We start from the raw sequence: 26,999 nt of genomic DNA, 5'->3' as shown, positions 1-26,999 counted from the left end.
CCACCTTTACCTTTCCGTTTCCTGGAGACCCACCAAGGCTCGAACAGGAGGAACCATCCACAAAACATCTTTACCCAAGACCTGCAGCAACCTCCAACCCTTGGAGACCACCAGGATTGGGAAGACCTGCAGCAACCTCCAACCCTTGGAGACCACCAGGATTGGGAATTCCCGATTTTCTGCCCCCCAATCCCACCTTTACCTTTCCATTTCCTGGAGACCCACCAAGGCTCGAGCAGGAGGAACCACCCACAAAACATCTTTACCCAAGACCTGCAGCAACCTCCAACCCTTGGAGACCACCAGGATTGGGAATTCCCGATTTTCTGCCCCCCAATCCCACCTTTACCTTTCCGTTTCCTCCTTCACCACGGAATACTGGCTGGACTGGCGGCTCGAGCGCTGCTCCTGCACCTTCTCGTTGCCCTCCAGCTCCTGCTCCAAGGACGAGCTGGTGCTCCCCTCCCTGCTGACATTGCTGCTCCTGCCGGGGCTGTTTTCCGTGGAAGCCCGCGGCGACTCCGTGTTCTGCTTCAGCGTCTGCAGCTTGGCCAGCGGGATGATGTCGCAGTTCTGGGGACGGTGCCACACCGTCCTCTGCGTGGTGGCATTGTAGTAGTAGAAGCGGGAGGTGTTGGGGTCGAAGAGCTCCCACCACTGGTTCTCATTGGTGCGTTTGATCCGCACCCCGGCGGGCGGGTCCCACACGCACTCCCCCGTGATGAGGTTGGCGTACATGCGCTCCCGGGTCCGAGGCTCGATGATTTCCACCCATTCCAGCCTGGGAAAGGACAAGGAGAGAAGGGAAATGTCAACCCAACCATCTCAGAAGGTCGCCCAAGCTACCCCATCATTTTGTGATTTGATGCGAGCGCAGGATGGAGAAAAGTGATTTCTCAACTCTGCCTTCCATCCCCATTGAGTCTCCCGTGTCCAAGACTCGATGATTCCCCCCCATTCCAGCATGGAGAAGAACAGGAAGAGAGGGAAAATTCAACCAAGGTCCCTCACAACCCCAACCACCCCATGATTTTGTGATTTGACGTGAGCGCGGGATGGAGAAAAGGGATTTCTCAACTCTGCCTTCCACCCCCGCCGAGTCTCCCGTGTCCAAAACTCAATGATTCCCACCCATTCCAGCCTGGAAAAGAACAGGAAGAGAGGGGAAGCATCAACCAAGGTCCCTCCCAACCACAACCACCCCATGATTTTGTGATTTGACGTGAGCGCGGGATGGAGAAAAGGGATTTCTCAACTCTGTCTTCCATCCCCATTGAGTCCCCCATGTCCAAGACTCGATGATTCCCACCCATTCCAGCCTGGAAAAGAACAAGGAAAGGGTGAAAATTCAACCCCAACCACCCGATGATCGAGCGTGGGATAGAGAAGAGTGACTTCTCAACTCTGTCTTCCATCCCCATCGAGTCCCCCATGTCCAAGACTCGATGATTCCCACCCATTCCAGCCTGGAAAAGAACAGGAAGAGAGGGGAAGCATCAACCAAGGTCCCTCCCAACCCCATCCACCCCATGATTCCATGATTTGACGTGAGCACGGGATGGAGAAGAGCAACTTCTCAACACTTCCTTCCACCCCCATATTATGTCCCGTGTCCAAGAATCGATGATTCCCACCCATTCCTGAGAAAAGCCTGGAAAAGAACAGGGAGAGAGGGAAAATCCAACCAAGGTCCCTCCCAACCCCAACCACCTGATGATTTTGTATTTTGATGCGAGCACAGGATGGAGAAGAGCAACTTCTCAACTTTTCCTTCTACACCCATATTATGTCCCGTGTCCAAGACTCGATGATTCCCACCCATTCCAGCATGGAGAAGAACAGGAAGAGAGGGAAAATTCAACCAAGGTCCCTCCCAACCACAACCACCCCATGATTTTGTGATTTGACGTGAGCGCGGGATGGAGAAGAGCGACTTCTCAACTCTGCCTTCCACCCCCATCAAGTCTCCCGTGTCCAAGACTCGATGATTCCCACCCATTCCAGCATGGAAAAGAACAGGGAGAGAGGGAAAATTCAACCAAGGTCCCTCCCAACCCCACCCATCCGATGGTTCCATGACTCGGTGCTCACAGGATGGAGAAGAGCAATTTGACAAATTCTCTTTCCACCCCTATGAAGTCTCCCATGTCCAAGGCTTGATGATTCCCACCCATTCCAGCCTGGAAAAACAACAGGAAAGAGGGGAAATTCAACCAAGATCCCTTCCAACCCAACCATCCAATGGTTCCGTGATCAACGCTTGCAGCGAGCGCGGGATGAAGAGCGACCTCACAACTCCTTCTTCCACCCCCATCGAGTCCCGCAGAATTATTTACACAAAACAGAGAATTTTTCCAAAGGGTTTCCAACCAATCCCTGATTTTCAGGTCCGAGGGAATCCCAGCAAGTCTGCAAAACACACGCCGGGCTTGGAGCACCCCAATATCCACCGGGATCATGGCATCCACCCCAAACACTTGAAGGTCCTGAGCTGGGGATCAAAGCACATTCCATGAGGGAATGGGAAGGACTGGAATCACCAACCTGGAGATGAACACCACCAAACCCGGCCGCATTTCCCACAAAAACTCCAAAATTTGTGGATTTGACCTCCCCAGGTCCAGCTGGAGCCACGCAGCTCCCCGGCACTCCGAAGATCCCAAAGCTCCTTCCCTCTGTCCCGATTTCGACACCGGGAAAAGGCGTCGGCTCCATGGGTTCCACCTCCGGCACCATCCCAAAACCACCGGCCCCAACACAGCTGGGCGGGGTCACAACCGCGGGCGGCACCAACACCGAAACCTGGTGGTGGCGGGGATGGAGGTGGTGAGGGCTGAACAGGCCCAGCGCGTCCTGGGCTCCTTGGGAAGGGATGGAATCATGGAGAATCATGGAAAACGTGGGATGGGATGGGATGGGATGGGATGGGATGGGATGGGATGGGATGGGATGGGATGGGATGGGATGGGATGGTCCCATGGGCAAGGGGCTCCTTCCCTCCTCCCAGGTTGCTCCAAGCCCTATCCAGCCTGGCCTTGGATAATTCCAGGGATCCAGGGACAGCCACAGATTCTCTGGGAATTCCATCCCAGCCCCTCACCACCCTCCCAACCAGGAATTCCTTCCCAAATCCCATCTATCCCTGCCCTCTGGCAGTGCGAAGCCATTCCCTGTGTCCTGTCCCTCCATCCCTTGTCCCAAGTCCCTCTCCAGCTCCTGGAGCTCCTTCAGGCACTGGAAGGGGCTCTGAGGTTTCCCTGGATCCTTCCCTTTTCCAGGCTGGACATTCCCAGCTCTCTCAGCCTGGCTCCAGCCCTTGGAGCATCTCCGTGGCCTCCTCTGGATCTGCTCCAGCAATTCCAGATGTTGGATCCTGGAGCTGGGTGCAGAATTCCAGGTGGGATCTCACCTGAGCGGGGCAGAGGGGCAGAATTCCCCTTTTCCTGCTGCCCACGCTATGGGATGAGCCCAAAACATCGGGAATTCCCAGGATCAGAGCACATGGATGCGTCCTGTGGGGCTTCTCACCCACCAACACCCCCAAATCCCTCCTCCCCAGGGCTGCTCTCCATCCTTTCCCCCATCCGTGTTTTCGTGGAATTCCCCTGACCCCCCCTCACTCAGGAGCACAACAAAAGGGATTTTTGGGATCATCCAGCAGCAAATGGAGCTTAGAAATTCCAAAGAGGATTAAGAGAAGTTGTAATCCCAAAAAACCGAGAATTCCACCAATTTTTCCGGTTGCCCCAAACGCTGCACTTGTCACCTCTGGATAATCCAGAGGGTACCTGAGACGTTCGGGGATCCGTGTCTTAATTAAAATTCCTCTTTCATCCAGCAGCAAATGGAGCTTAGAAATTCCAAAGAGGATTAAGAGAAGTTGTAATCCCAAAAAAACGAGAATTCCACCGATTTTTCCGGTTGCCCCAAACGCTGCACTTGTCACCTCTGGATAATCCAGAGGGTACCTGAGACGTTTGGGGATCTGTGTCTTTATTCAAATTCCTCTTTTGTGTGGAAAAAAAGGAATTGAATTAAATTATGTGGGATTTATCCTTGTCTGCATTTCCAAGGTTTTTAAGGAATGTCTAGAAATAGATGAGGAGGAATAAAAAGCTAAGCGAGGCTTATCAAGGAAGGTGCCACTTAAACCTGACACATCCAGGGAGTCAGACAATGATGGATCACGTGGATCGCATCCCGACGCCAGAATTCCACCAATTTTTCCGGTTGCCCCAAACGCTGCACTTGTCACCTCTGGATAATCCAGAGGGTACCTGAGACGTTCGGGGATCCGTGTCTTAATTAAAATTCCTCTTTTGTGTGGGTTTTTATATTAAAAAAAAAAAGGAATTGAATTAAATTATGAGGGATTTATCCTCGTCTGCATTTCCAAGGCTTTTAAGGAACGTCTAGAAATAGATGAGGAGGAATAAAAAGCTAAGCGAGGCTTATCAAGGAAGGTGCCACTTAAACCTGACACATCCAGGGAGTCAGACAATGATGGATCACGTGGATCGCATCCCGACGCCTTTTCCTGGGAATGAACCCCTGGAGGCTCTTCAGAAACGCCCAAATTGCAAGAAAAAAAAATCCCTGGAGGGGTTCCCAGGTGTCAGCCTGGCCCCGAGCCCGCAGCTGGTCCAGCTCATTTTCCAACGGGATTTAAAAACCTCTGGATGGACAAAAAGAGTGGGATTTTCAGGGTGTGGGATTCCAGCTCGGATCAAACCCCCCCAAAGGAGGAAAACGTGTCCAGCTCCTCTTGGAAATGAGAGGAAAATCCATAATTAAACTTTTCCTTGCAGAACAGAGACTAAAAACAGTCAGAGGGGAGTCGGTCCTAAATCGTGGCTCGTCTCATTCCGCAAAACTCGGATCCGATCCGGCACGGAACCGAAACTGGAAGCCACTTCCGGCTTTGGAGAACTGGGATTGGACAAAGAACCGGCCAAGGTGGCCAATGGCACCTGGTCTGTCCCAATCCAAGGGAAGATTTGGGATTCCCAAAGGATATTGAGGCCAGGGAAGGAAAAGGATGATCCTGAAGGTCCCTTCCGACCTAAAGCATTCCATGTTTTTCTGAGGAGCAATTGGAATTCCTGATTCCCAGCAAGGTTTTGGAGACCTTGGATGCAGCTCCAGAGCACTTGGGGGGCTCTGCTCCCCAAATTTCCCACTCCCAGGTGATCCCTTTGGAATCACAAACCAAAATATCCAAGATTTCCCAACGTGTCCAAGAACCCAAATCCCCCCATCAGTGCAAAATTCTGAGGAAAGGACAATTCCCATCTTATTTCCTAATTTTCCATCTTGTTTCTCATCTTCTTTCCCTGCTTAAAACTAATTAAAACCTCCTGCAAAACTTCATAAAAATTTAAATTAATAATGGAATTATTAAATGGGTTGGGGTGAAAGGAGCTTTTAAAGCTCATCTGTTCAAATCCCTGCCTGTTATTTTATTTATTATTGATTAATTAATTAATGTTCATTATTGCACCATTTATTTTATTCATTATCCCCATTATTTTATTTATTATCGACTTCATTAATATTCCTTTAATTATTACGCCCATTATTTTATTTATTACTTATTTTTCAGGAATATTTGACTTAAAATATGGGGAAAAACCCCACAATTCCTTGATGCTAGACCTTGGAAAACCTGTATCAGAGTTTTTAAATGGGGAAAAAATCATGGAATGAGGGCTGGGACTGGGGTGGATCCTCAACTACTCCATGGAAAACGGGAAAACTGCTCCGGTGGAATCGCTGTGGTCCTATCCCTGGACTTGGGATTTTGGGAAATTGAGTGTCCTCTACCCAGAATTCCAAGTGGTAGCGAGACTCCAGGTCCAGCATGGCTCAGTAATGGTGAATATCATGGAAAATCATGGAATTTTTCCATGTGGGAAGGGACCTTTGCGGGTCATCTTCTTCCAATGCCTTTCCATGAGCTGGGACACCTTCCACTATCCCAGGTTCCTCCAATTCCTGGCCTTGGACAATTCCAGGGATGGGGCAACCACAGCTTCTGTGGGAATTCCATCCCAGCCCCTCACCACTCTCACAGGGAAGAATTCCTTCCCAATATCCCACCCAAATTTCCACTTTTCCACTGGAAAGCCATTCCTGGTGTCCCTTGTCCCAAGTCCCTCTCCAACTCTCCTGGAGCTCCTTCCAGCACTGGAAGGGGCTCTGAGGTCTCCCTGGATCCTTCCCTTCTCCAGGCTGGACATTCCCAGCTCTCCCAGCCTGGCTCCAAGCCTTGGAGCATCTCCATGGCCTCCTCTGGATTTGCTCCAACATCTCCACATCCTCCGGATGTTGGGTCCTGGAGTTGGAAGAAGATTCCAGGTGGGATCTCACCAGGGCAGAATTCCCTCCTTTCCTGCTGCCCACTGGGAATTTCTGGGATGTGGCCACACAGAGCCGGGTCAAATCCCGTTTTTTTATCATTCCCTGAGGACAGGAGGGAATGTCCGGCAAAATCAGAGCTCAGGACCCAGGCGGATGCTCCGGCAGCTCCCGGCCTTGATCCATAACAACTCAAACACCGGGAGCTGTGTCGTTTGCAAGAATCCAGAAAAGAATCCTGCATTCCCTGCTGGAAAAAGCCCTTTCAGGACAGCAGGAGAATTTTGAGCCCTCTGCTCCATCCTGAATCCACGGCAATTCCGGCCAGGGAAAAGCGCTGGCAAGGCAGAGCGCCGACCCCAAATCCGCCTCAGGGAAAAAGCAACTCCTCCATCAAAGCGAAGCCGTCGCCGATCGGCCCCGGCCGCCGCTCGTTCCTTTCCAATTAAATAAAAAGAGGGAAAAGTCCAGCTCCGGGAGGGAGGAGCCGTCGGATCCGGGTTTGATGGAGAAGGGATGTGACTGCCCGGGCAACGCCGGGAGAAGGTTCAAGGGCGGCCGCGGTGAAGAGGAGATTCCAGCAGGAATATCATGGGATGGTCGGGAGGATCGTGGAATGGTTTGGAAGGGGACTGAAGATCGTGGAATTCCATGGGCAGGGACAACTTCTGCTACCCCAGGTTGCTCCAAGCCCTGTCCAACCTGGCCTTGGATAATTCCAGGGATGAGGCAGCCACAGAATTCCCTGGGAATTCCATTCCAGCGCCTCAGCACCATCTCAGGGAAGAATTCCTTCCCAAATTCCAAACGAAACCTATCAATTTTTAATTTCAAACCCTTCCCCTTCATCCCTCTGACAACTTTAAGCCTCAACTCTGGGTAAAGCTGATCCTGCCTGAACTTCATTTCCTTCTTTTTGAACGGCTCAGGAATTTAAAACAACTCCTCCAACTTCTTCCCCCCAGGTCTTCGCTTGGAGCTGCTCCTTTCCGACCAAAATCCCAGGAATCGATGCGGAAATCTGATCCCGTTTCTCTGTGATCCCAAAAAACGCTTGTTCAGCTGTTTTTCCCCCTGGGATGCAGCGATCAATAAATTCCAAACCATTTGAGGTGTGGAACCCTGGGAAATTTAAGCTCGTCCTAAGCCAGCTCGGCGCATGGAGTTAACCCCGGTGCCAGGAGTGACACCGAGGTGACACCGAGGGTGGGGTCAGGCCCCAAGTGGCTCTGAGGCCAAATTAACCTCAGTGACCCCAATTCCGGCTCCTTTAAACCCAGCTTAAATCCAGGTCCTTAAAACCCAGCTTAAATCCAGCTCCTTAAAACCCAGCTTAAATCCAGCTTGGAGTGGGATGGGAGCAACCCGGTCCAGTGGAAGGCCGGGCTTGATGACCTTCAAAAGTCCTTCCCGACCCAACTCATACGACGTTCCCATGATCCTACGAGACTTTAATGACCTCATTACCATGAAAATTCCAAAAAATCCCATTATCCTACAAATTGTGGCCGGTTCCTCTGAAACATCAACACGAGGAGGGGTTTTTTTGTTGGGAAAAGCATTTCCCAAGGCTGATCCAACAGAAAAATCCTCCTGTGGATGTTGATGATGACGAAGAGCTTTGTTCCTGCTTTGCTCAGCAGATTCCCGGCCGGCGTCGGATCGATCCCTGAGCAGTGAAATAAATCCATAAAGGACTGGGCAGAGATGTGGGAGCTGATCCAGCTCCTGCGAGAGCTGGGATGGGAAAAAAAATCCAGGGCTGGGAATGCAGAGATGGGAGGAATTCCAAGGATGGAGATGTCAAGATGCGCAAAAAAGGAGGGGGAATCATTAATTAGGGGAAAATTGTCTTTAATTAGAGCTACCTCATCCCCCTGCGGGAATGCAGAGATGGGAGGAATTCCAAGGATGGAGATGTCAAGATGCGCAAAAAAGGAGGGGGAATCATTAATTAGGGGAAAATTGTCTTTAATTAGAGCTGCCTCATCCCCCTGGGGCAGCCACAGCTTCTCTGGGAATTCCATGCCGGGGTCTCGCAGGGAGGAATTCCTTCCCAATGGGAGAAGAATGGGAATGACAATTCCCAATTTAACACCATTGAACCATCACATTTAATGGAACCATGGAATGGTTTGGGTGGGAAGGGACCTTAAAGCTCACCTGGATGTGAGTGGTGACACCTTCCCTCATCCCAGGCTGCTCCAACCTGGATTTGGACACTTCCAGGGATGGGGCAGCCACAGCTTTTCTGGGAATTCCATGCCAGGCCCTCACTGACCGTCACCGTAAACAAATTTTCCTTCCCAATCTCTCCATTTTTAGTTTCAAATTCCCAGCCTTGACATGAGCGGGTCCTTTCCATTTCCACCACCATTCCAAGGACTTTGAGGATCATTTTTCCTGCTCCGTGGGGGGGTTTGAAGGCATCTCAAGACCTTTTGTTCCACCCTGCACCATCCCAACCACTCCCTTTGCCGCTGACCGCGACAATTGGAAAACCATTGGATATTGAATTTTCCCAAGGGAATTTATCAGCGAAAAAGGAGTGGTAGGACCCTGGGGATCATTTATTTATCCACAGACCATCAGAAATCCAAATCTGGAACATTCCTGCTCATCCAGCTGCTCTGGAAGAGGCGGAACGCAGGGACAGCACGGCCCGACAGCGTCGGAACTCAACTTCCCCCTTTGATTTTCCGGAGATACAACTCCGGGATTTGCAACTCGGGAATGATTTGCACCCCAAATGACAGCCCTGGAGTAATTCCTGGACCCAGATAAACCGGGATAACGCGTCCTGGGATGTGCCACGGCTTGGAATGTGCTCTGGGAAAGCTCCCGGGCTGGCCAAGCTCTTCCTCAGCACTTTTGGGAGCCAAACCGCGGAGGAGGAATTTTTTGCATAGGGATGAAGCTCCCGGATTTCTCTGCCAGCTTGGAATTGCAGCTCCTGCCAGCTCCCTCCTGAAGGAGGAAATACCTGGATAATTTTAAATATTGACATTCCGATGGATCTGGGAATTGCAGAGGCCTGGCTTGAGCTTTGGTGCTCAAGCGACTGAGGGTGGCTACAAATGGAATTCATGGAATTATGACTTCCCCGAGTGAGGAAACGCATGGAAAATGAGCATTTCCATCAGCTGATTCTGCTGGAGAATCAGGAGATGGAATCCAAGAGGGAATCTGACGTTCCCCATGTTGGATCAAGCACCATCCAAAGGCTCCAAAACAGTGACGTTCTACGAAACCCCAAATCCCATCCCTGCTGCAAATGTCCTGATTCCACTGGGACTCAAAATCCCTGAGATTTGGGATGAGTTGAGCCACCACAAACCATGGAATGGTTTGGGTTGGAAGGGACCTTCAAACCCATCTCTCTCAACCCCATTCCATGGGCAGGAACACCTTCCACTATCCCAGGTTGCTCCAATCCTTTTCCAACTTGCTCTTGGACGCTTCCAGAGATGGGACATCCGCAACTTGTCCAGGAAATTCCAAAAATCACAATCTCAGAGGAAAAGAATTCCCAAAGAAGCCTTAGAAACAACCAAAGACTATTTCAGAAGTGTGAAAACCCAATTTCCCTGTTATTCCTGAAAAGCACCGTGGAGAAGAGGAGCAGGGAATGATTCCACACTTTTTTTCCCCCCCTTTAATTGGTTGCTCCAGAGTTTAAAAGACAACTCCAGGAAATTACTTTCCGTAATTCCTGAAAAGCACCGTGGAGAAGAGGAGCAGGGAATGATTCCACACTTTTTTTCCCCCCCACTTTAATTGGTTGCTCCGGAGTTTAAAAGACAACTCCAGGAAATGACTTTCCGTCGCTCCTAATTAAGCCGTGGAATTCGGCAACGCAGCCAAATCCCATAAATAGGTTCAAAGGAGAATTAGATGAGTTCAAGGAGGACAAGCGCTTTTAAACGGGATATTCCAAGGTCAGGAAATCCCCAGGAGCAGGGAAGGTTCACCCTTCCCTTTTTTCAGAGGAATTTTCCCCCTTTTTCAGAGGAATTTTTGCCGCGGAGAATGGAACGCGGCTGCAAGAAACATTCCTACCCCTCCCATCTCCCAACTTCCCATTTTGCATCCGTGACTTTGGCATCGTCCTGTCCCTTCTGGCCTAGAGAACACAGGGATAAGACTCCCAAAAAAAATCCCTGGAGGCTTCAAAGAGCAGCTTCAGAAAAGGGAAAAGACGAGTTTTTTTTCCGTCTTATCGGAGCGCGTGTGGCCGCTTTCCGACGCTCCCAATCCGAACTTTACAGCTCTGGCATCTCCTTTAAACTCCAGGGAGAGAAAAAAAAAAAAGGAATTTAGGAAGCTGCTGGAGAGCTGATAAGGCAAAGAGCCTGGGATGAATGGAGGATCCGCATGAAAGCAGCGAAATCGCCGGAGATGACCTCGAGCCTCTCAAAGGAGCTCTGGAATTTTATCCCGAGGCTTTTGTGATCCGATATCTCTCCCGACGCCAATTAATCACTTTTTTAGCCTCTCGTCTTATTAAACCTTGGAGAGGTCAAGGGCTTGGGGATATCAGCCTTGGAAAAGTTTGGATTTAAAGGGAAGAGGGCGAGTGAGGACAGAAGGATGGGAATTCTTTTTGCCGAGGGGTGGGAGACGAAATGGGAGCGGGATTGAGGTGGGAGAGTCGTTTCTCATCCCAAAATGGTGGGAGAGGAGCTGGAGGCCACCATGGGATGGGATGGGATGGGATGGAAAGAGGAGCTGGAGATCCCAGGGAAGGGGCTGGTGGAGGACAGGATGCCCATCCAACATCTTATCCAAGGTTCTGGGACAGCATTCCCAAAAAAAACCTCGGAGTATTCTAATTGATACAAAGCTTAATGAACTGAAGATGCCCCAGAAGATCCATTATCCCAGTGACCCATCATCCAAGTTTTTCAATAAACCTTTAGGTCCTAAATTGGTTTCCATCCAAACCAAATGCAAACCAATGGATCCAAATTCCACCTTCTCACCACCTGATCTCTTGGAAAAGCCACGTCCCAGGGTTTGTGGGACAATTTTGGAATGGGAAGAGCCGGTTTTCCAACCTCCAAGGTGGGACCGGGGTGGGGGTTGGGTGAAGCTGGAGCAGATGATTCCCCCCTTGAATTTTGGATCATTTTGAATACTGGCATTCCATGAAATCCCACTCCCCAGATCAGCTAAAATTCGCTCCTAAATCCCAAATTTTCATTCCTAAACTTTCCAGAAATCAGATTATCCGAGTGGAACTTGCCAACACCAACTCAAACACTTCCTAAAAATCCATAATAAATTAATCTCACTTTGCTTTTCCAATTGTGATTTTTCGAGGAAAAGACGATTCATGGGAATAAGCTCTTTGGAAATTGGGAATATTGAGAGGAATGCTTTGAACTCTGAGCCAAAAGTCTGGGAAAAAGCAACAACCTGCACCAATCTGAGAAAAACCTGGAACGATCAAGATTCAGGGAAGAAATTTTCTCCCCGCCCTGATAATTCCTGCAGAAAAAGGAATTCTGCCAATCTCAGGTGTCTCCATTTCATATTCCGTGTAAAGAAAAACATCAGGGCCTGGAAATCCAATACCACAAAAACTCCTGGCCAGAAAATTCCGTAAAAATACTGGAAAGGATGTTATTTTTCCTTATTTTCCCAGAATTCCTGGTGGTTTTGCTGCTGCTTTGTGAGAGGGATTCAGGAATCACCCTGGCTCAGCTAAACCAGGTTTGATTTTTTTTTTTAAATTCCCAATTTTTGCCCTCTTGGATCATCAGGACACAGGGAATGGCTTCCCACTGCCAGAGGGCAGGGAAAGATGGAATTCTGGGATGGAATCCCTGGCTGGGAGGGTGACGAGGCCCTGGAATGGAATTCCCAGAGAAGCCGTGGCTGCCCCCATCCCTGGAATTGTCCAAAGCCAGGTTGGAGCAACCTGGAATATTTGAAGGTGTCCAGGAGACTGGATGGGATTTTCCCTTCCCAAACCATTCCATGATTGATATCCCTGATTTTCCCCTAAAGATGGGGTTTTTTTAAGGGAAAAAACGCCAAGTTTGGCTTTTTGGGGCAGTGGCAGCTGGGGGGAGGCAGAGAGGGAGAGGAGCAGGGAAGAATTCCGGTGGCAGCTGCTGAATCCCAGCCCTCCTCACCACATGTCCAAAACCTTTCCTTGAACTCCTGTTTTTTTTAAACTCCTTAGGGAAAACTTCATTTCCATGATGGCAGCTGGGGGGAGGCAGAGAGGGAGAGGAGCAGGGAAGAATTCCGGTGGCAGCTGCTGAATCCCGACCCTCCTCACCACATGTCCAAAACCTTTCCTTGAACTCCTGTTTTTTTAACTCCTTAGGGAAAATTTCCATGAAAAAAATTCCATTTTTGCTAATCCCGAGGGAAAAAGATTCGATTTAAAGCTTTAAACTTAAAAAGGTGGAGCCTGGAAGGAGGAAAAGCCCAAGTATGGATGAAGATTGGAAAAGTGGGATCTCCAAAGTCACAGAGGTTGGAAAACAGCAGGAAAAGGACAAAAATTCAAAGACAAAAATTCCAAAAAAAAAAATTTTTTTTTTTTTTTTTGGGGGGGGGGGGTGGAAATTCAAGAGGAATCAGAGCATGGGAGGTAATTTCATGGATTTAACATGGGAAAAATAAAATCTAAATACACATCCTTAAATTAAATCCTAGAATGGAATAACTTTAAATCCCATTTCCAAGTCTGCCTTTCCCAAGATTTGCCACTGGGAGGAAAAAGGGAATATTCAATAACAGCAAAAAACAAGGAATAATCCACAACAAGCTTAAGGGAAAAGCAGCACCGAGGAAAAAACTTGGAAAAAGTTTTGTTTTCCTTGCTAAGCCCAGCCCCGAGTGGAAGAAAAACGAGGCTCAGAGCACATCCCGTGCTTTCTGAACTCCAAAATATTCATGGAATGAGGTCGGGAAAAGAGCAGGGAACTACAAACAGCAAATCTGAGCCGGAGAGAAAAATATTCCTCCTCCTCCTCCCCACTTTGCCAGAGCCACGGCAAACATCGGGCACAGCTCCTCCGGGGGGGTCGAATTCCTTGGAAATCCTGAGCTGGGCCTTTGGAATGGCTTTTCCTTGTCCTCGGGAAGCGGCAGCTGGTGGGGAGCAGGAGATTCCGAGGCCACCTGCCGTCATTTGATTCCCCCACCACGGCCGGGATCGGGATGAGGGAGGAATCCGGGAGGAGGAGGATTTGGGATGAAAACAAGGGATCCTTGTTTCCCCAGGGCGTCAACTCCCTGTGGAATTTGATCCCTAAAAAAAAAAACAAAACCATCCCTGGGATGGTGGGAGTATTAGGAGGTGAAAAATGAGACGGCCTTCCCGAGGTCACCTCCTAAATATCCGATGACCTCCCCGCTCCTTCTCCGAGAGGGAGAAAAACATGGAAGCCGCTCTCCCCCTCTTCCCGCCGGGATATTTTTAGGACTGGGAGATAAGGCTGGAAAACATTCCAAGCTCCAAGACAGGCGCTCCAGACAGCAAATCCCATTTGGGAAAAGAACTTCCCCCCCCCCACTCCCTGCTGAGCGGAGCCGCGAAATCCTTCAATCCTTCGTAGGAGGAAAATTTACGGAGTCGGAGTTTGCGCTGCTTCCCTACTCCCTGTCCCGCTCCCAAAAAAGAGCGGGGATTGTTCCTCGGGACATAAAAGGGGATGAAAAGAGGGAAAATGGAGGGAAACGTTTGTTATCCGCACGGAAACGGGGCCATATGTTGTGTGGATAAAAACCGCTCCGATAGCGTGACTCGTGCCCGGGATCCGCGATCCGAGGCCTCGGCACAGTTGGTGCGGAATCTGTCGTCCCGGCTGCCAGGAGGAGGGGAAGGGAGGTGGAAAAGTGGGATGTCGCCCAGCTTTTCCCCTTTTCCCAAACTTTTTCCTCATCCTGGAGGAATATTGATCCGCAGCTTGCAGCTGCTGGTGTGGGAAGTGGGGAAAAGGGGGAATTTTGCCCCCTGGGTGAGATCCCAGCTGGAATTCTGCATCCAGCTCTGGGATCCAAGGGCAGAGGGATGTGGAGATGTTGGAGCAAATCCAGAGGAGGTCATGGAGACGCTCCGAGGGCTGGAGAGAGCCTGGGAGAGCTGGGAATGTCCAGCCTGGAAAAGGGAAGGATCCAAGGAAACCTCAGAGCCCCTTCCAGTGCCGGAAGGAGCTCCAGGAGAGCTGGAGAAGGATTTGGGACAAGGGATGGAGGGACAGGACACAGGGAATGGTTTAAACTCACAGGGGGAATTTGGGATATTGGGAAGGAATTCCTGGCTGGGAGGGTGGTGAGGGGCTGGGATGGAATTCCCAGAGAATTTGTGGCTGCCCCATCCCTGGAATTGTCCAAGGCCAGGAATTGGAGCATCCTGGAAAAGTGGAAGCATTCCATCCTGCCCATGGAATTCCACGATCTTGAAGGTCCCTTCCCACCCAAACTATTCCATGATTTTTTGCTGCTGTTAAACCACACTTGGAGCACCCGGAGTTTGCATCCAGAGCTGCTAATGGATCCGTGCCCACATTCCAGTGGATCCCAGTGGATCCAGCTCCCTCTGGATGCTGCAGAAAAATCCCTCTAAAAACCATCCCTGGAGCTCCGAGGGTTCCCACAGGGAATAATGACTTCATTCCAAAGTTACAAAGGGAATTCAAACACACCAAATCCAGTTCATAAACTCCAGGGAAAATTCCAAACAGGCCTAAATATCCTTGAAACTTAAAAAAACCCAAAAAACTCCCAAAAAAACCCTAAACCCAGAATGCCAGAAATACATGTGGGGTTTTTTCCCCCCAATCCATGGATTAAGACACGGATATTTCACTTTGAGAACCAAATCAGGGAATTCCGCAACGAACATTCCACCTAAAAATGCTCCTTTGGCACCGAAATCACGCAAGGAACCCAAACACTTCCACGTTCCGCCACTCCTTGGGAGGAACTTTGCCGAAGGAATTCCCAAAGAGCAAAACCTCATCCCAAACCCACCCCGGGAGAGTGACTTGGCAGGTGCGGGAGCATCTGCTGCTTCCAGAGGCTCCTCTGGCAGGAGGAGCGGATTCCAGAGGCTCACACCCATCGGATACTCCTCAAAACTCGGCCTGGATGGGCAGCGAGGATGAGGAAAGTTGATTTTCCGCTAAAAATCTTGGATATTTGGGCTACAGGAGCTTCCCTATGCACCGGAGAAAAGGAAAACTCAGCATTCCAGCTGGAGTGGGAAAAAGGGGAAGGGATTTAGGAATTTTTTGGGAATCTTTCCCAAAAAAAACTCCGAACCAGGAGAGCCACCCCCTCCTCCCTTTTCCAAGGTTTCAGTCCTTATTCCAGGTGGGAGATGGAAAACTGCAGTTGCCCAACACCATTTTTCCCTGTTTTTATAACCGTGTTTCCCTGATATTTTAGGATGGGTTTGGAGGTGACCTGGGCCATGTTCCTTTCCTCCTCCAAGCACAGGAAACTTGGAATTCTCCTACTCAGCATCCAAATTCCACCATCTCCAAGGATGGACGTCTCCCCACCATTCCTGATGGCCAAAAACATGGAAAATGACCAACGGGAGACCCCTCCATGCTGCAGCCGTGGAATCCCTTCCATGGAAAATCCTGGTTTTCCCTTCCCCACCGGCCCTTTAGGTGGAGAGGACACTTGGATCCGTTCCCAGCCTCCTCTCCGGGCTGGAGGAGCTCGTTAAGCGCCGGCGTTAACGCGGTGCCCTCTCGGAATTCGCGGCGGATCCATCTGGGAGAGGCTCTCCCCCACTCCCAGTTATCCGACGGTTTGGGATGACATTCCAGGAATGATCAGGAGGCACCATCTGGGCCGGAGCTTCGGCTCCACCTCCAGAGCCCGGTCATGGACGCTCCTCATGGAATCCGTGAGAGATCCCAGCGATCCGGCCTTTCCATAATCTGTTTTCTGGGATCTCTGCAATTCAAAGTTATCCTTATGTGGTTCTGTTCTCCGAGCCTGCTCCAGCACAACAAAAAAGCAGGAAAAATCCATCGGGAAGACTTCCCAATTGTCCAGCCCGTGGAAGCTGGACCCATCACGTTCCTTCTCCCATGCCGTGGTTTCATTCCCATTTTTCCGAGGGTTTTGTGGGCAGGAATCCCATTTGGAGGATTTAGAGCTGTTCCTCTGCTGTCTCCAGCCTGCAAAAATTTGGCTTCACCCCCAGATTTCTCCTCCCTTCTCTGGTGGTGCCGGGTCGGGAAAATTGGGAAGACTCGGGAATAACGGCCAAGAAACGTGGGAGGTGGAATAAATCCATCCTGGTCATCACAGGGAGCCATGGAATGGTTGGGTGGGAAGGGACATTAACGATCATGGAATTCCATCCCTTTTCCATGGGCAGGAACAACTTCTATTATTCCAGGCTGCTCCAAGCCCCATCCAACCTGGTCTTGGACAATTCCAGGGATCCAGGGACAGCCACAGCTTTTCTGGGAATTCCATCCTTCCGAGGGTTTTGTGGGCAGGAATCCCATTTGGAGGATTTAGAGCTGTTCCTCTGCTGTCTCCAGCCTGGAAAAATTTGGCTTCACCCCCAGATTTCTCCTCCCTTCTCTGGTGGTGCCGGGTCGGGAAAATTGGGAAGACTCGGGAATAACGGCCAAGAAACGTGGGAGGTGGAATAAATCCATCCTGGTCATCACAGGGAGCCATGGAATGGTTGGGTGGGAAGGGACATTAACGATCATGGAATTCCATCCCTTTTCCATGGGCAGGAACAACTTCTATTATTCCAGGCTGCTCCAAGCCCCATCCAACCTGGTCTTGGACAATTCCAGGGATCCAGGGACAGCCACAGATTCTCTGGGAATTCCATCCTAGCCCCTCATCACCCTCACGGCGAGGAATTCCTTCCCAAAATCCCATCTATCCCTGCCCTCTGGCAGTGGGAAGCCATTCCCTGTGTCCTGTCCCTCCATCCTTTTGTCCCAAATCCCTCTCCTGGAGCTCCTTCAGGCACTGGAAGGGGCTCTGAGGTTTCCCTGGATCCTCCTCTTCTCCAGGCTGGACATTCCCACCTCTCCCAGGCTCTCTCCAGCCCTTGGAGCATCTTCATGGCCTCCTTTGGAATTGCTCCAGCAGCTCCACATCCTCCTGATGTTGGATCCTGGAGCTGGGTGCAGAATTCCAGCTGGGATCTCACCTGAGCGGGGCAGAGGGGCAGAATTCCCCCCTTTCCTGCTTCCCTGACATGGAATGAGCCCCGAACACTGGGAATTTTTGGGATGTGAGCACACACAGATGGGGCATGTCCAGTTTTTCACCCACCAACACCCAAAATTCCTTCTCCTTGGAATTGCTTTGCATCCCTTCATCCCCCAGCCTGGATTCAGGAAGGAAAAGCTCCTCCAGCAGCAGGAGGGCTTTTCCACATTCCCCTCCATCCTTGCTCCAGAGAAAGTTTGGGATGCTGAAATCCGTTTTTTTTGGTTGAAATGGAATTCTCCAGCCGTGCAGCCAGAACGACAAAACATTCCGGAGTCCAAGGGATCCTCTGGAGAACCACAGGAGGAGAGGCCCCCGTGTTCCTCAACCTCCTACATCCGCCACATCCCAAAATCCATGGAATTGGCTGCAGCCACCTCGGGGTTTCCTGGGAGCCGCTCCCTCAATCCTGGCTGCTGATCCCATTTATGGAGATTTTGTGTCCATCCCATTCCATGGGATCGATGGCGCTCATCAAATAATTCAAGCTTGAAAATTCCAATGATCCCAACCCTCCGGAGGACTCAGATCCGGAAAAAGTGCAGAAACTTGCCATTAAATCCCATTTTTCCAGGGTTTGGAACCAGTTTTATCAACAGCTCCGTGCTGATTCCAAAATTATATCCATGGCTCAGGGCTTTTGTTCCTGTTCCTTCTCCTCCCCCAAAATTCCGGGAGAGCCACGCGGGAATAAAAGAGCCGTGTTCGTTAATTTGGGATTAAACACAAAAGATAATGGGGGGAAAAAAAAATCACAGAGGCCTCCAACCTCCTGGATTTTCCATTCATCCTGAGCTATTCCGGGCTCTGCCGGCTGCTGGGCACCCTCGGAGAAAAACATTCCCGGAGCAAAATCCGATGGTTCCGTCGGCGCCGCCCCCAAAATTACCGCAGCGGCTGCTCCGGGCCTGGAGTGGCAGCGGCTCCTCCTTCCCTATGGAAGCTCCTGGGGTAATTCCTTGTTCCTGCTGGGAGCCCAAGAAAAGCTTTTTGGGGTTTTTTTTTTTTTGGGTAATATCCGTGCTTTTTCCATAGCGGGATCGGCATCAGCTCGTGTGGAATTGCGTTGGCGATAAACGAAAAAAAAAATCCCAAAGCGCTCTCAAGTTTTGATTCCATGTTATGGATGGAAGGAAAAGGCTTCTGGAATTTAAAAATGGAGGTTTGGATCCTAAACTTGAGGTTTGGACCCTAAAACCTGAGGGTTTGATCCCAAACCTGAGGGTTTGATCCTAAAATTGGAGGTTTTCATCCTAAACCTGAGGTTTGGATCCTAAAATCTGAGGTTTGGATCCTAAACCTGAGGTTTGGATCCCAAACTGAAGGTTTTGATCCTAAACCAGAGATTTGGATACTAAACCTGAAGTTTTGATCCCAAACTTGAGGTTTTGACCTTAAAATCAGAGGTTTTCACCCTAAACCTGAAGCTTGGACCCTAAAGTCTGAGGTTTGGATCCTAAAATTGAGGTTTGGATCCCAAACTAAAGGTTTTTATCCTAAACCAGAGATTTGGATACTAAACCTGAAGGCTTTGATCTCAACTTTGAGGTTTTGATCCTAAACCTGAGTTTTTAATCACAAACCTGAGGTTTTGATCCTAATATCTGGGGTTTGGATCCTAATCCTGTGGTTTTGATCCCAAACTTGAGGTTTTGCTCCTGAAATTTGAGGTTTTGATCCTAAACTTGAGGTTTGGATGCTAAACCTGAGGGTTTGATCCTAAATCTTAAGTTTTGATCCCAAACCTGAGGTTTTGCTCCTGAAATTTGTGGTTTTGATCCGAAGCCTGAGGTTTGGATGCTAAACCTGAGGTTTTGACCCTAAAATCAGAGGTTTTGATCCTAAATCTTAAGTTTGGATCCCAAACCTGAGGTTTTGATCCTAAACTTGTAGTTTGGATCCTAAACCAGAGGTTTTGACCCCAAACCTGAGGTTTTGCTCCTGAAATTTGAGGTTTTGATCCTAAACTTGAGGTTTGGATGCTAAACCTGAGGGTTTGATCCTAAATCTTAAGTTTTGATCCCAAACCTGAGATTTTGCTCCTGAAATCTGAAGTTTTGATCCTAAACCTGAGGTTTTGATCCTAAATCTTAAGTTTTGATTCCAAGACTGAGGTTTTGATCCTAAAGCTGTGGTTTGGATCCCAAACCTGAGGTTTTGATCCTAAACCTGAGCTTTGATCCTCTAAAAAGGCCCCAAATCGACGTCACCATCGTCCTTGGTGGGCCTGGATTTGTTCCGGCAAGAATCCTGATAAGAAGAGCCCCGTGGCAGGACTCGTTATCAGCTCTTAATTGATAACGGCTTTTAATTATTATTTTAATAATCCACTTAATAACTCGTTTTCCTCAAACGAACCAGATCGAGGGCTCTGATAGCGCTGATTCCGCTCGCATTCCTGGTTTTTCACCCACTTCTCCGGGATACCCCACAACTTCCTGGTGTGGGAACGTGCAGGAATCCCCCAAAAACTCTTCCCAACATTCCCAGCTCGCCAACAAAACGGGAGAAGCGATCCCGAGGGGTTTTTTTTTAGCTCAGGATAAAGAGCTGAACAAGTTGTGGATGAATTCCTGATTTTTTTTGTTTTTCCAGGGATAGACGGAGTGGCTGCGCTCCATCCCCGGATCCGTCTGGAGAACGCTCCGGTGTTTTTATCGGGATCTTGGAGCACGTGGAGGGGAGGTTGGCCAGCTCCTCCTTCCCGCCATCCATTCCAGCTTTTCCTGAGTCATTCCCAAGCTCCTCCTGCACCTCCATTCCAGGTTTTCCTCAGGTTGCATCCGATATTGATCCGACATCAATCCAACATTGCTGTTGGAATGACGGGAAAAAGAGCTGGAAAATCAAGCTGGGATCCTCACGGCCCCATTAAATTCCTGTATTTTATCAGGAGTATCCCAAATCTTAACAGCAAGGGCTGTGCCATGAAGGTGAGCCTGGAATTCCCACCTGGAATTCCCACCTGGAAGCTGGACTAAAAATGACTTTTAAAGTTCCTAAAAAGATCCTGCAACATCCCAAGTTGATTTTTTTTTTGATAGAAGACAAGGAATAAAGGATGTTAAACAAATTAAAATAAGGAAATAGGAAAAAAGAGGGAATATGGAAAGAAGACATGTGGAATTGCATGGCAGAGAAGGGAACCAGGCTGGCAGCTCCATTTCCTAAGGATTTTTCCAGCAAAAATCCTGAACTTTGGCATTCCGAGTCCCAGATTTCCCCCTCAGATGAAAAGATTTCCCTGCAGGATTTTTCCAGGCTCTGGCAGAGAATTCCTAGGAAGTTCACATCCCTTCCTTGTTTCCCCCCATTTTATGGACATTTCCCTGATTATTTTTTCAGCCAGAACCATCATTTTTTGGGATATTTGTGAAATCTGCAGCCAGGAGGTGAAACTCAGGGAATCATGGAATGGTTTGGAAGATGATCCGATCCCACCTTTTTCCATGGGCAGGGGCAATTCCCATTATCCCAGGTTGCTCCAAGCATCATCCAGCCTGGCCTTGGACACTTCCAGGGATGGAGCAGCCACGGAATTCCCTGGGAATTCCATTCCAGCCCCTCACCACCCTCCTGGGGAAGAATTCCTTCCCAATATCCCAAACTCCCTCTGTGAGTTTAAACCATTCCCTGTGTCCCATCCCTCCATCCCTTTTCCAAAATCCCATTCCAGCATTCCTGGAACTCCTTGAGGGGATCCCCTCTCCCAGGGAACAATTCCCAAAGCCTTTGGATCATGGGAACTCACATCCCTGGTAAACTTCCAGCTCTCCCGGTGCTGTTTAATCCCTAATTTTCCACATCTTCATTAGGCAGCCACATGCAAATCACTTCCCTTTTCGCTCTGCTTTCCGTGGCTCAGCATTCCAGGAAAAGGCTGGGAATGTGCCGAAGAGCAGAACGCTTCCGTGTCAAGCCCAGGCATGGAATAAATCCTCCCAAATTAATTCCCGGCGCCCAGGGAACGACACTCCGGGCACCTGCGCAACTCCAGGGCGTGTTTGGAATTAATTATCATAAATCCTGGATGTTTATGAGTTGAGTCAGGCAGGGAAATACTTGGAAAGCAGAGGGGGGGTGGGGTGGGGTGATCCCAATCCCATTTTATCCAATCCCGTTTCTCCTGTGGCCAAAATGGGGATGGAAAATGTTTTAGAGTGGGAAAAGGGAGGAATTCTGCCCCTCTGCTGGAATTCCCGCCTGGAATTCTGCATCCAGCTCTGGGGTGGGAAAGGAGAAGGATGTGGAGATGTTGGAGAAGGTCCAGAGGAGGCCATGGAATTGCTCCAAGGGTTGGAGAAAGGTGGGAATGTCCAGCCTGGAGAAGAGAAGGATCCAGGGAAACCTTGGAGCCCCTTCCAGAGCCTGAAGGAGCTCCAGAAGAGCTGGAGAAGGATTTGGGACAAAGGATGGAGGGACAGGACACAGGGAATGGCTTCCCACTGCCAGAGGGCAGGGATAGATGGGATATTGGGAAAGAACTCCTGGCTGGGAGGGTGGTGAGGGGCTGGGATGGAATTCCCAGAGAATCTGTGGCTGTCCCTGGATCCCTGGAAGTGTCCAAAGCCAGGTTGGAGCAACCCGAGATAGGGATTTTCCCTTCCAACCAAAACCTTGGGTTTGAACATTTGATTAAGTATTTCTGTGAAATTTCCATGGAATTTCCATGATTTGGTGAAGTTTTTGCTGCACTACTGGAGCAAAAAAAAAAAAACAACCAACCAACCAAAAAGAAAAATCCCCAAAAAATCACCCCAAAAAAACAAGACAACCAAAAAAACAGAAGAAGAAGGAATTTTTTTAAACCTGGAATTGTTGATCCCGTTGCAACTCCCACCCAAATCTGGATCAACCCCAAAATCTGCCTCATCCCTCCCATCCCCTATGGACAAAGAGGGTGGCCTGGAATTTCTCCATCTTGCCAATCCCCGGCGCTGTGGGAACCTCATCCCATTCCCAGACCAGGGAATTCCACTGGAAATCCTTCTCTTCCCAATGTTTTATCCACGGGGTGGATGGGCAGAGCAGGAGGTCGGGGCTGGAGCCCCTCTGCTCTGGAGCCAGGCTGGGAGAGCTGGGAATGTCCAGCCTGGAGAAGGGAAGGATCCAGGGAAACCTCAGAGCCACTTCCAGAGCCTGAAGAGGCTCCAAGGTCACTGGAGAGGGATTTGGGACAAGGCATGGAACGACAGGACACAGGGAATGGCTTCCCGGTGGAAAAGTGGAAATTTGGGCGGGATATTGAGAAGAAATTCTTGGCTGTGAGAGTGGTGAGGGGCTGGGATGGAATTCCCACAGAAGCCGTGGCTGTCCCTGGGTCCCTGGAAGTGCCCAAGTTGTTGTGCAGGACTTGGAGCCCAGATGGGATCAGTGGGATCATTTATTCCCATGATCCCAAGGCTGATCCCATGATCTCTCCTCATAGGGAGAACACGCGGAATCCTGGGTGTGACTTCCCGGAACCAATTCCTGGGTTTTTTTTTCCCTCCTCGTTAATGGGATTAGGTTCGTTAGTGCCACACTAATGACCTCAGAACAGACCAATTAAGGGATCGCGACGTGTCTTGGGGCTGACCAAGAGCTCTTCCCATTCCAACGTATTCCTGGATAATTTAATTGTGTCTGGACACAGCCCTGCTCCAGAGGACCCTGAGGCACAGACAGACAACTCCAACAGTCTCCAACCTCAGCAACTCCTTGATTCCATGGGATTCCATGTTTTCCACCAATTTTCCCCATTGGAACACGAAGCCAAGTCATTCCCAAACGCTTCCGATAATCACTGACCGCCCCATCACCAGGGTTTCCCCATTTTTGCCACATCCCTTAGGGACACATCCAACCTCTGCCCTAAACCTGGATAAGGCTGGAGATTGGCTGGAATTACCTCAAAGAAAGCAGGATTAGACCTTGGAATGGGGATCATCATCCCTGGAGGTATTTGTGGAAAAACCTTGGAAATGGAATCACCATCCCTGGAGGTGTTTGTGGAAAAACCTTGGAATTGGAATCACCGTCCCTGGAGGTATTCATGGAAAGACCCTGGAATGGGAATCACCGTCCTTGGAGGTGTTTATGGAAAGACCCTGGAATGGGAATCACCATCCCTGGACGTGGAAATTCCATAAATAAACTCAAGTCCAAGTGGTCCAGGTCCTCTGAACCTGAAACCTGAGGTTTGGATCCCAAACCTGAGGTTTTGACCCTAAACCCGAAGTTTTGACCCCAAACCCGAAGTTTTGACCCCAAACCTGAGGTTTCAATCCCAAACCTGAGGTTTTCCTCCTGAAATCTTACGAGATCAAGGAGATGTCAGAGCCAGATTTGGATCCAGGATGGGAAGTAGGAAGCGGAGGGAGGACACGGTGGTGACACCAAGGACATCTCCTGTCCCCTGTCCCCTTCCATGGCTCCCCACTGGCTCCATAGACGGTGCAGGAGGAAAAACTGGGATAATCCCTGAGGAAAACAGGGAGCAGCTGCCAAGGAAATGAGTATTTCCTTGAAAAAAACCCCAAAACCAGGATCTCGGGTGCGACAAGCAACAAACTCATCTCTTATTCCGACCTTTCAGAGAGTGTAGGATTTGGGAATTCCCTGGATTGGCTTTAAGGTAAAAAGATAAATATCCACAGCTTTTCCGAGGAAAGGATTTATTCCCTTTTAGAAGTTGCTAATGGAAAGCTTGGGGAAAAAAAAGGGAATTCTATTCCCAGTTCCACACAGAGAAGAATTCCTTCCCAATATCCAAAATATCCCTTTCCTCTGCAAATGGGAAATAATTCCCTGTGTCCTGTCCTTCCATCTCTTGTCCAAAATCTCTCTCCACTCTCCTGGAGCCCCTTTAGGCACTGGAAGAGGCTCCAAGGTCTCCCTGGATGCTTCCCTTCTCCAGGCTCGGCATTCCCAACTCTCCCAGCCAGTTTTCCTCTCTTTATTAATATTTTCCAACCATCCAAAAATTTTTTTCCTCCCAAAAAAACCCCCAGATTGCCAGGACCATCACCTGGATCTTTCTGTTTGCCCTTTTTATTGGCGTAAAAATCAGCTTTTATTCAGATTTCTGGTTTCTTTAATTTCCAAGACTCTGGTCTGAAGAGCTTTTCCTACAGTTGCTCCATTCCCATAAAACCTTGGATCTTTTGAGGTCCCAGCCTGGGCCAATCTATGATTTATTTGATGTAAATTATCCAACTTTTTAAAAAATTCACCCAAACTTGGCCGTCTGCCCCCATTTTCCAACATCCCACCCAAATCTCCCCTTTCCCAGTGGGAAGCCATTCCCTGTGTCCTGTCCCTCCATCCTTTGCCCCAAGTCCCTCTCCAGCTCCCCCAGCTACAAATCATCCCAAATCTGCCATTCCAATGAAACCGACAACCGCAATTCCCGGGGGAACCGCGGATTTAAATTCCTTCGGCGAACCCGGCTCCCACAGAAAGTCGCACCCAGCTCCCGAAATTGGATTTGTTTGTGTTTTATCCCCTTTGTTTGTTTGTTTTTAAGGGAGGAGGATGGGGGATACCCTTCCCTTCCCAAGTCTCCCTGCTCCTTGCCGTCTCCCAGGCTTGGCTCATCCGGCAGCTCCTGAACTCCCACTGGGAATTAGGGGCGGAGGCAGCATTTTTCTGGCTCCTCAACCTCCCCCGTGGGGCTAATTAATATTCCTTAAGCACCACACCCCTAATTACAATAGACAAAAAGCGCTTTGGTCTCCGAAGTTCTCTCGACTCCGGATTTTCCCGGCGAATTTACATCCCGCGGAACACCCATTAACTCCGCGTTTTTAATTACGGCATCAAAACCCTCTTGATTAGAGCACAAAAAAAAAGCCGTCGGCTCTCAAATTAAGAGCACACACAAAAAAAAAAATCCCCCGCAGCTCATTCCCCTGGTCCCAGCTCACCAGGAAAACATTCCCAATCCCGAGCAGAGCATTCCAGACGGTGACACACGCCATGGAAGAGCTCTGAGACGGGATGAGAGCTCCCCTCATTAGCATAAATTAGGGTAGAGCAGATTTAGCAATGAAAGGACTTGGGGCAGCTCTGGGCTGTTGGAGTTTTGCAGCCTTTTCCAGAGGACCCCGTCGCCTCCAGGATAATTCCGTACGGATCGCGGCCCTTGACCGCATCCGCCGGGATGGGAACAGAGCCTCCAGTGTTTCTCCGAGCCCTTTTCCATCCTCGTTCTGCATGGAAAAGGGGCTTGGATAAAGCTGTCCCTTTTCCAGGGAGTGTTTTGCTCACAGTAATCCTTAACCATTCCCAAAATCCGTCAGTCCAGGGGGTATTTGGGAGCTGACCAGGCGAGCGCGAAGGTTTAACGGGAATCATTAAATATGAGGGAATATTTGACGTTCTCCTGTCTCGCTTTAAGCACCAATTCCCCTGAACCATGATCCTAATCGAAACACCAGGGGAAAAAAACATGGAAAATGGATAATCAACACCAAAACCAGCAGGAAAATTGCGCTCTGAAGGAATTTCAGGATGGAGGCAAAGCTGTCAAAACTTTTCCACCTACCCAGGAAAAGGGACTCTGGATGTTCCCTCCTTCCGTCATTCCCGCTCTCCCTGAGGCTGATCCCAGCTTCAAAGAGGGAAGTTTGGGAATTACAGCCCCACACACCTGCAGGGTGGCACCGAGGAGCTTTTGGGACAGCGTGAAGCCGAGGAAGACGGGTTTGAGTGGGAAATGAGAGAGGAAATTCTTCCCTGGGAGAGTGGGAAGGCCCTGGAATGGGATTCCCAGGGAATTCATCCCTGGAAGTGTCCAAGGCCAGTTTGGATGAGGCTTGGAGCAACCTGGGATTTTGGAAGGTTGGAAGCGGCAGGGGGGTGGAATTTAATGAGTTTTTAACTCCCTTCCAACCCAAACCACTCAACAATTCCACCCTTCCACCTTTTATTACCCAAGTTTTCTCCGAGCCCAGGGAAGCAGGAGAAAATCCCAAAAATCCGCCAAAAACAACCGCGCCAAACCCGCTCCCGGTGCCGCCGAGCCTGACGCCCACCTCCTTCCACGGAGAGATCCCATCATTCCTTCATCTGCCATCTCCCACCATCCCTCCGGGGCTCCTCAGGACATTCCGGGGTCACCTTCTCCCTCCTCTCTCCGTTGACGCCGCATCCACCCCGAAGGGTCTAATTTGGGGGGCGATTCCCAAATCGGCGAGCGAGCCTCCGCACGCCTTTCCCGAGGAGACGGAGTCTCCAGAGGGCCTGGCAGAGAGCCCTCCCCTCCGGAGCCGTGTGGGTGACGGCGCTGCCCTCCCCGATCCGGCCTCCCCCGGCATTTTGCAACAGAAAGGAACCACAGAGAAGATTTTTTTTTCCCGGCTTTTTTTCAGAAGAGTTTAATTAGTTGGAAGATGGAAAACAAGGGGTTGATTTTTTTTTTTTTTTGGTGGTAT

At 49.7% G+C, this 26,999-nt stretch overlaps 1 protein-coding gene across 2 annotated transcripts in view; it reads right to left on the bottom strand.

The window, feature by feature from the left end:
• Positions 1–26,699, bottom strand: part of ARHGAP39 (Rho GTPase activating protein 39) — a 67,584-nt gene extending 40,885 nt beyond the window's left edge. For both annotated transcript variants that reach the window (XR_005627659.1, XM_039711268.1), the window contains exons 1-2: positions 26,601–26,699; positions 350–781 (exon numbers count right to left, since the gene is read on the bottom strand). Coding sequence is in view for 1 of the 2 variants with exons in the window: in XM_039711268.1 (XP_039567202.1) it covers positions 350–781; positions 26,601–26,641 (473 nt within the window). In the remaining variant the exon portion in view is untranslated. The remainder of the gene's footprint in view (positions 1–349; positions 782–26,600) is intronic.
• Between the last annotated feature and the right edge of the window lie 300 nt (positions 26,700–26,999).

The sequence above is a fragment of the Passer montanus genome, unplaced genomic scaffold (assembly GCF_014805655.1).
Source record: "Passer montanus isolate IOZ18808 unplaced genomic scaffold, ASM1480565v1 scaffold246, whole genome shotgun sequence".
Classification (NCBI taxonomy): domain Eukaryota; kingdom Metazoa; phylum Chordata; class Aves; order Passeriformes; family Passeridae; genus Passer; species Passer montanus.
Note: the sequence above shows the minus strand (reverse complement) of the source record. Positions and strands in the feature narration are given on the sequence as shown.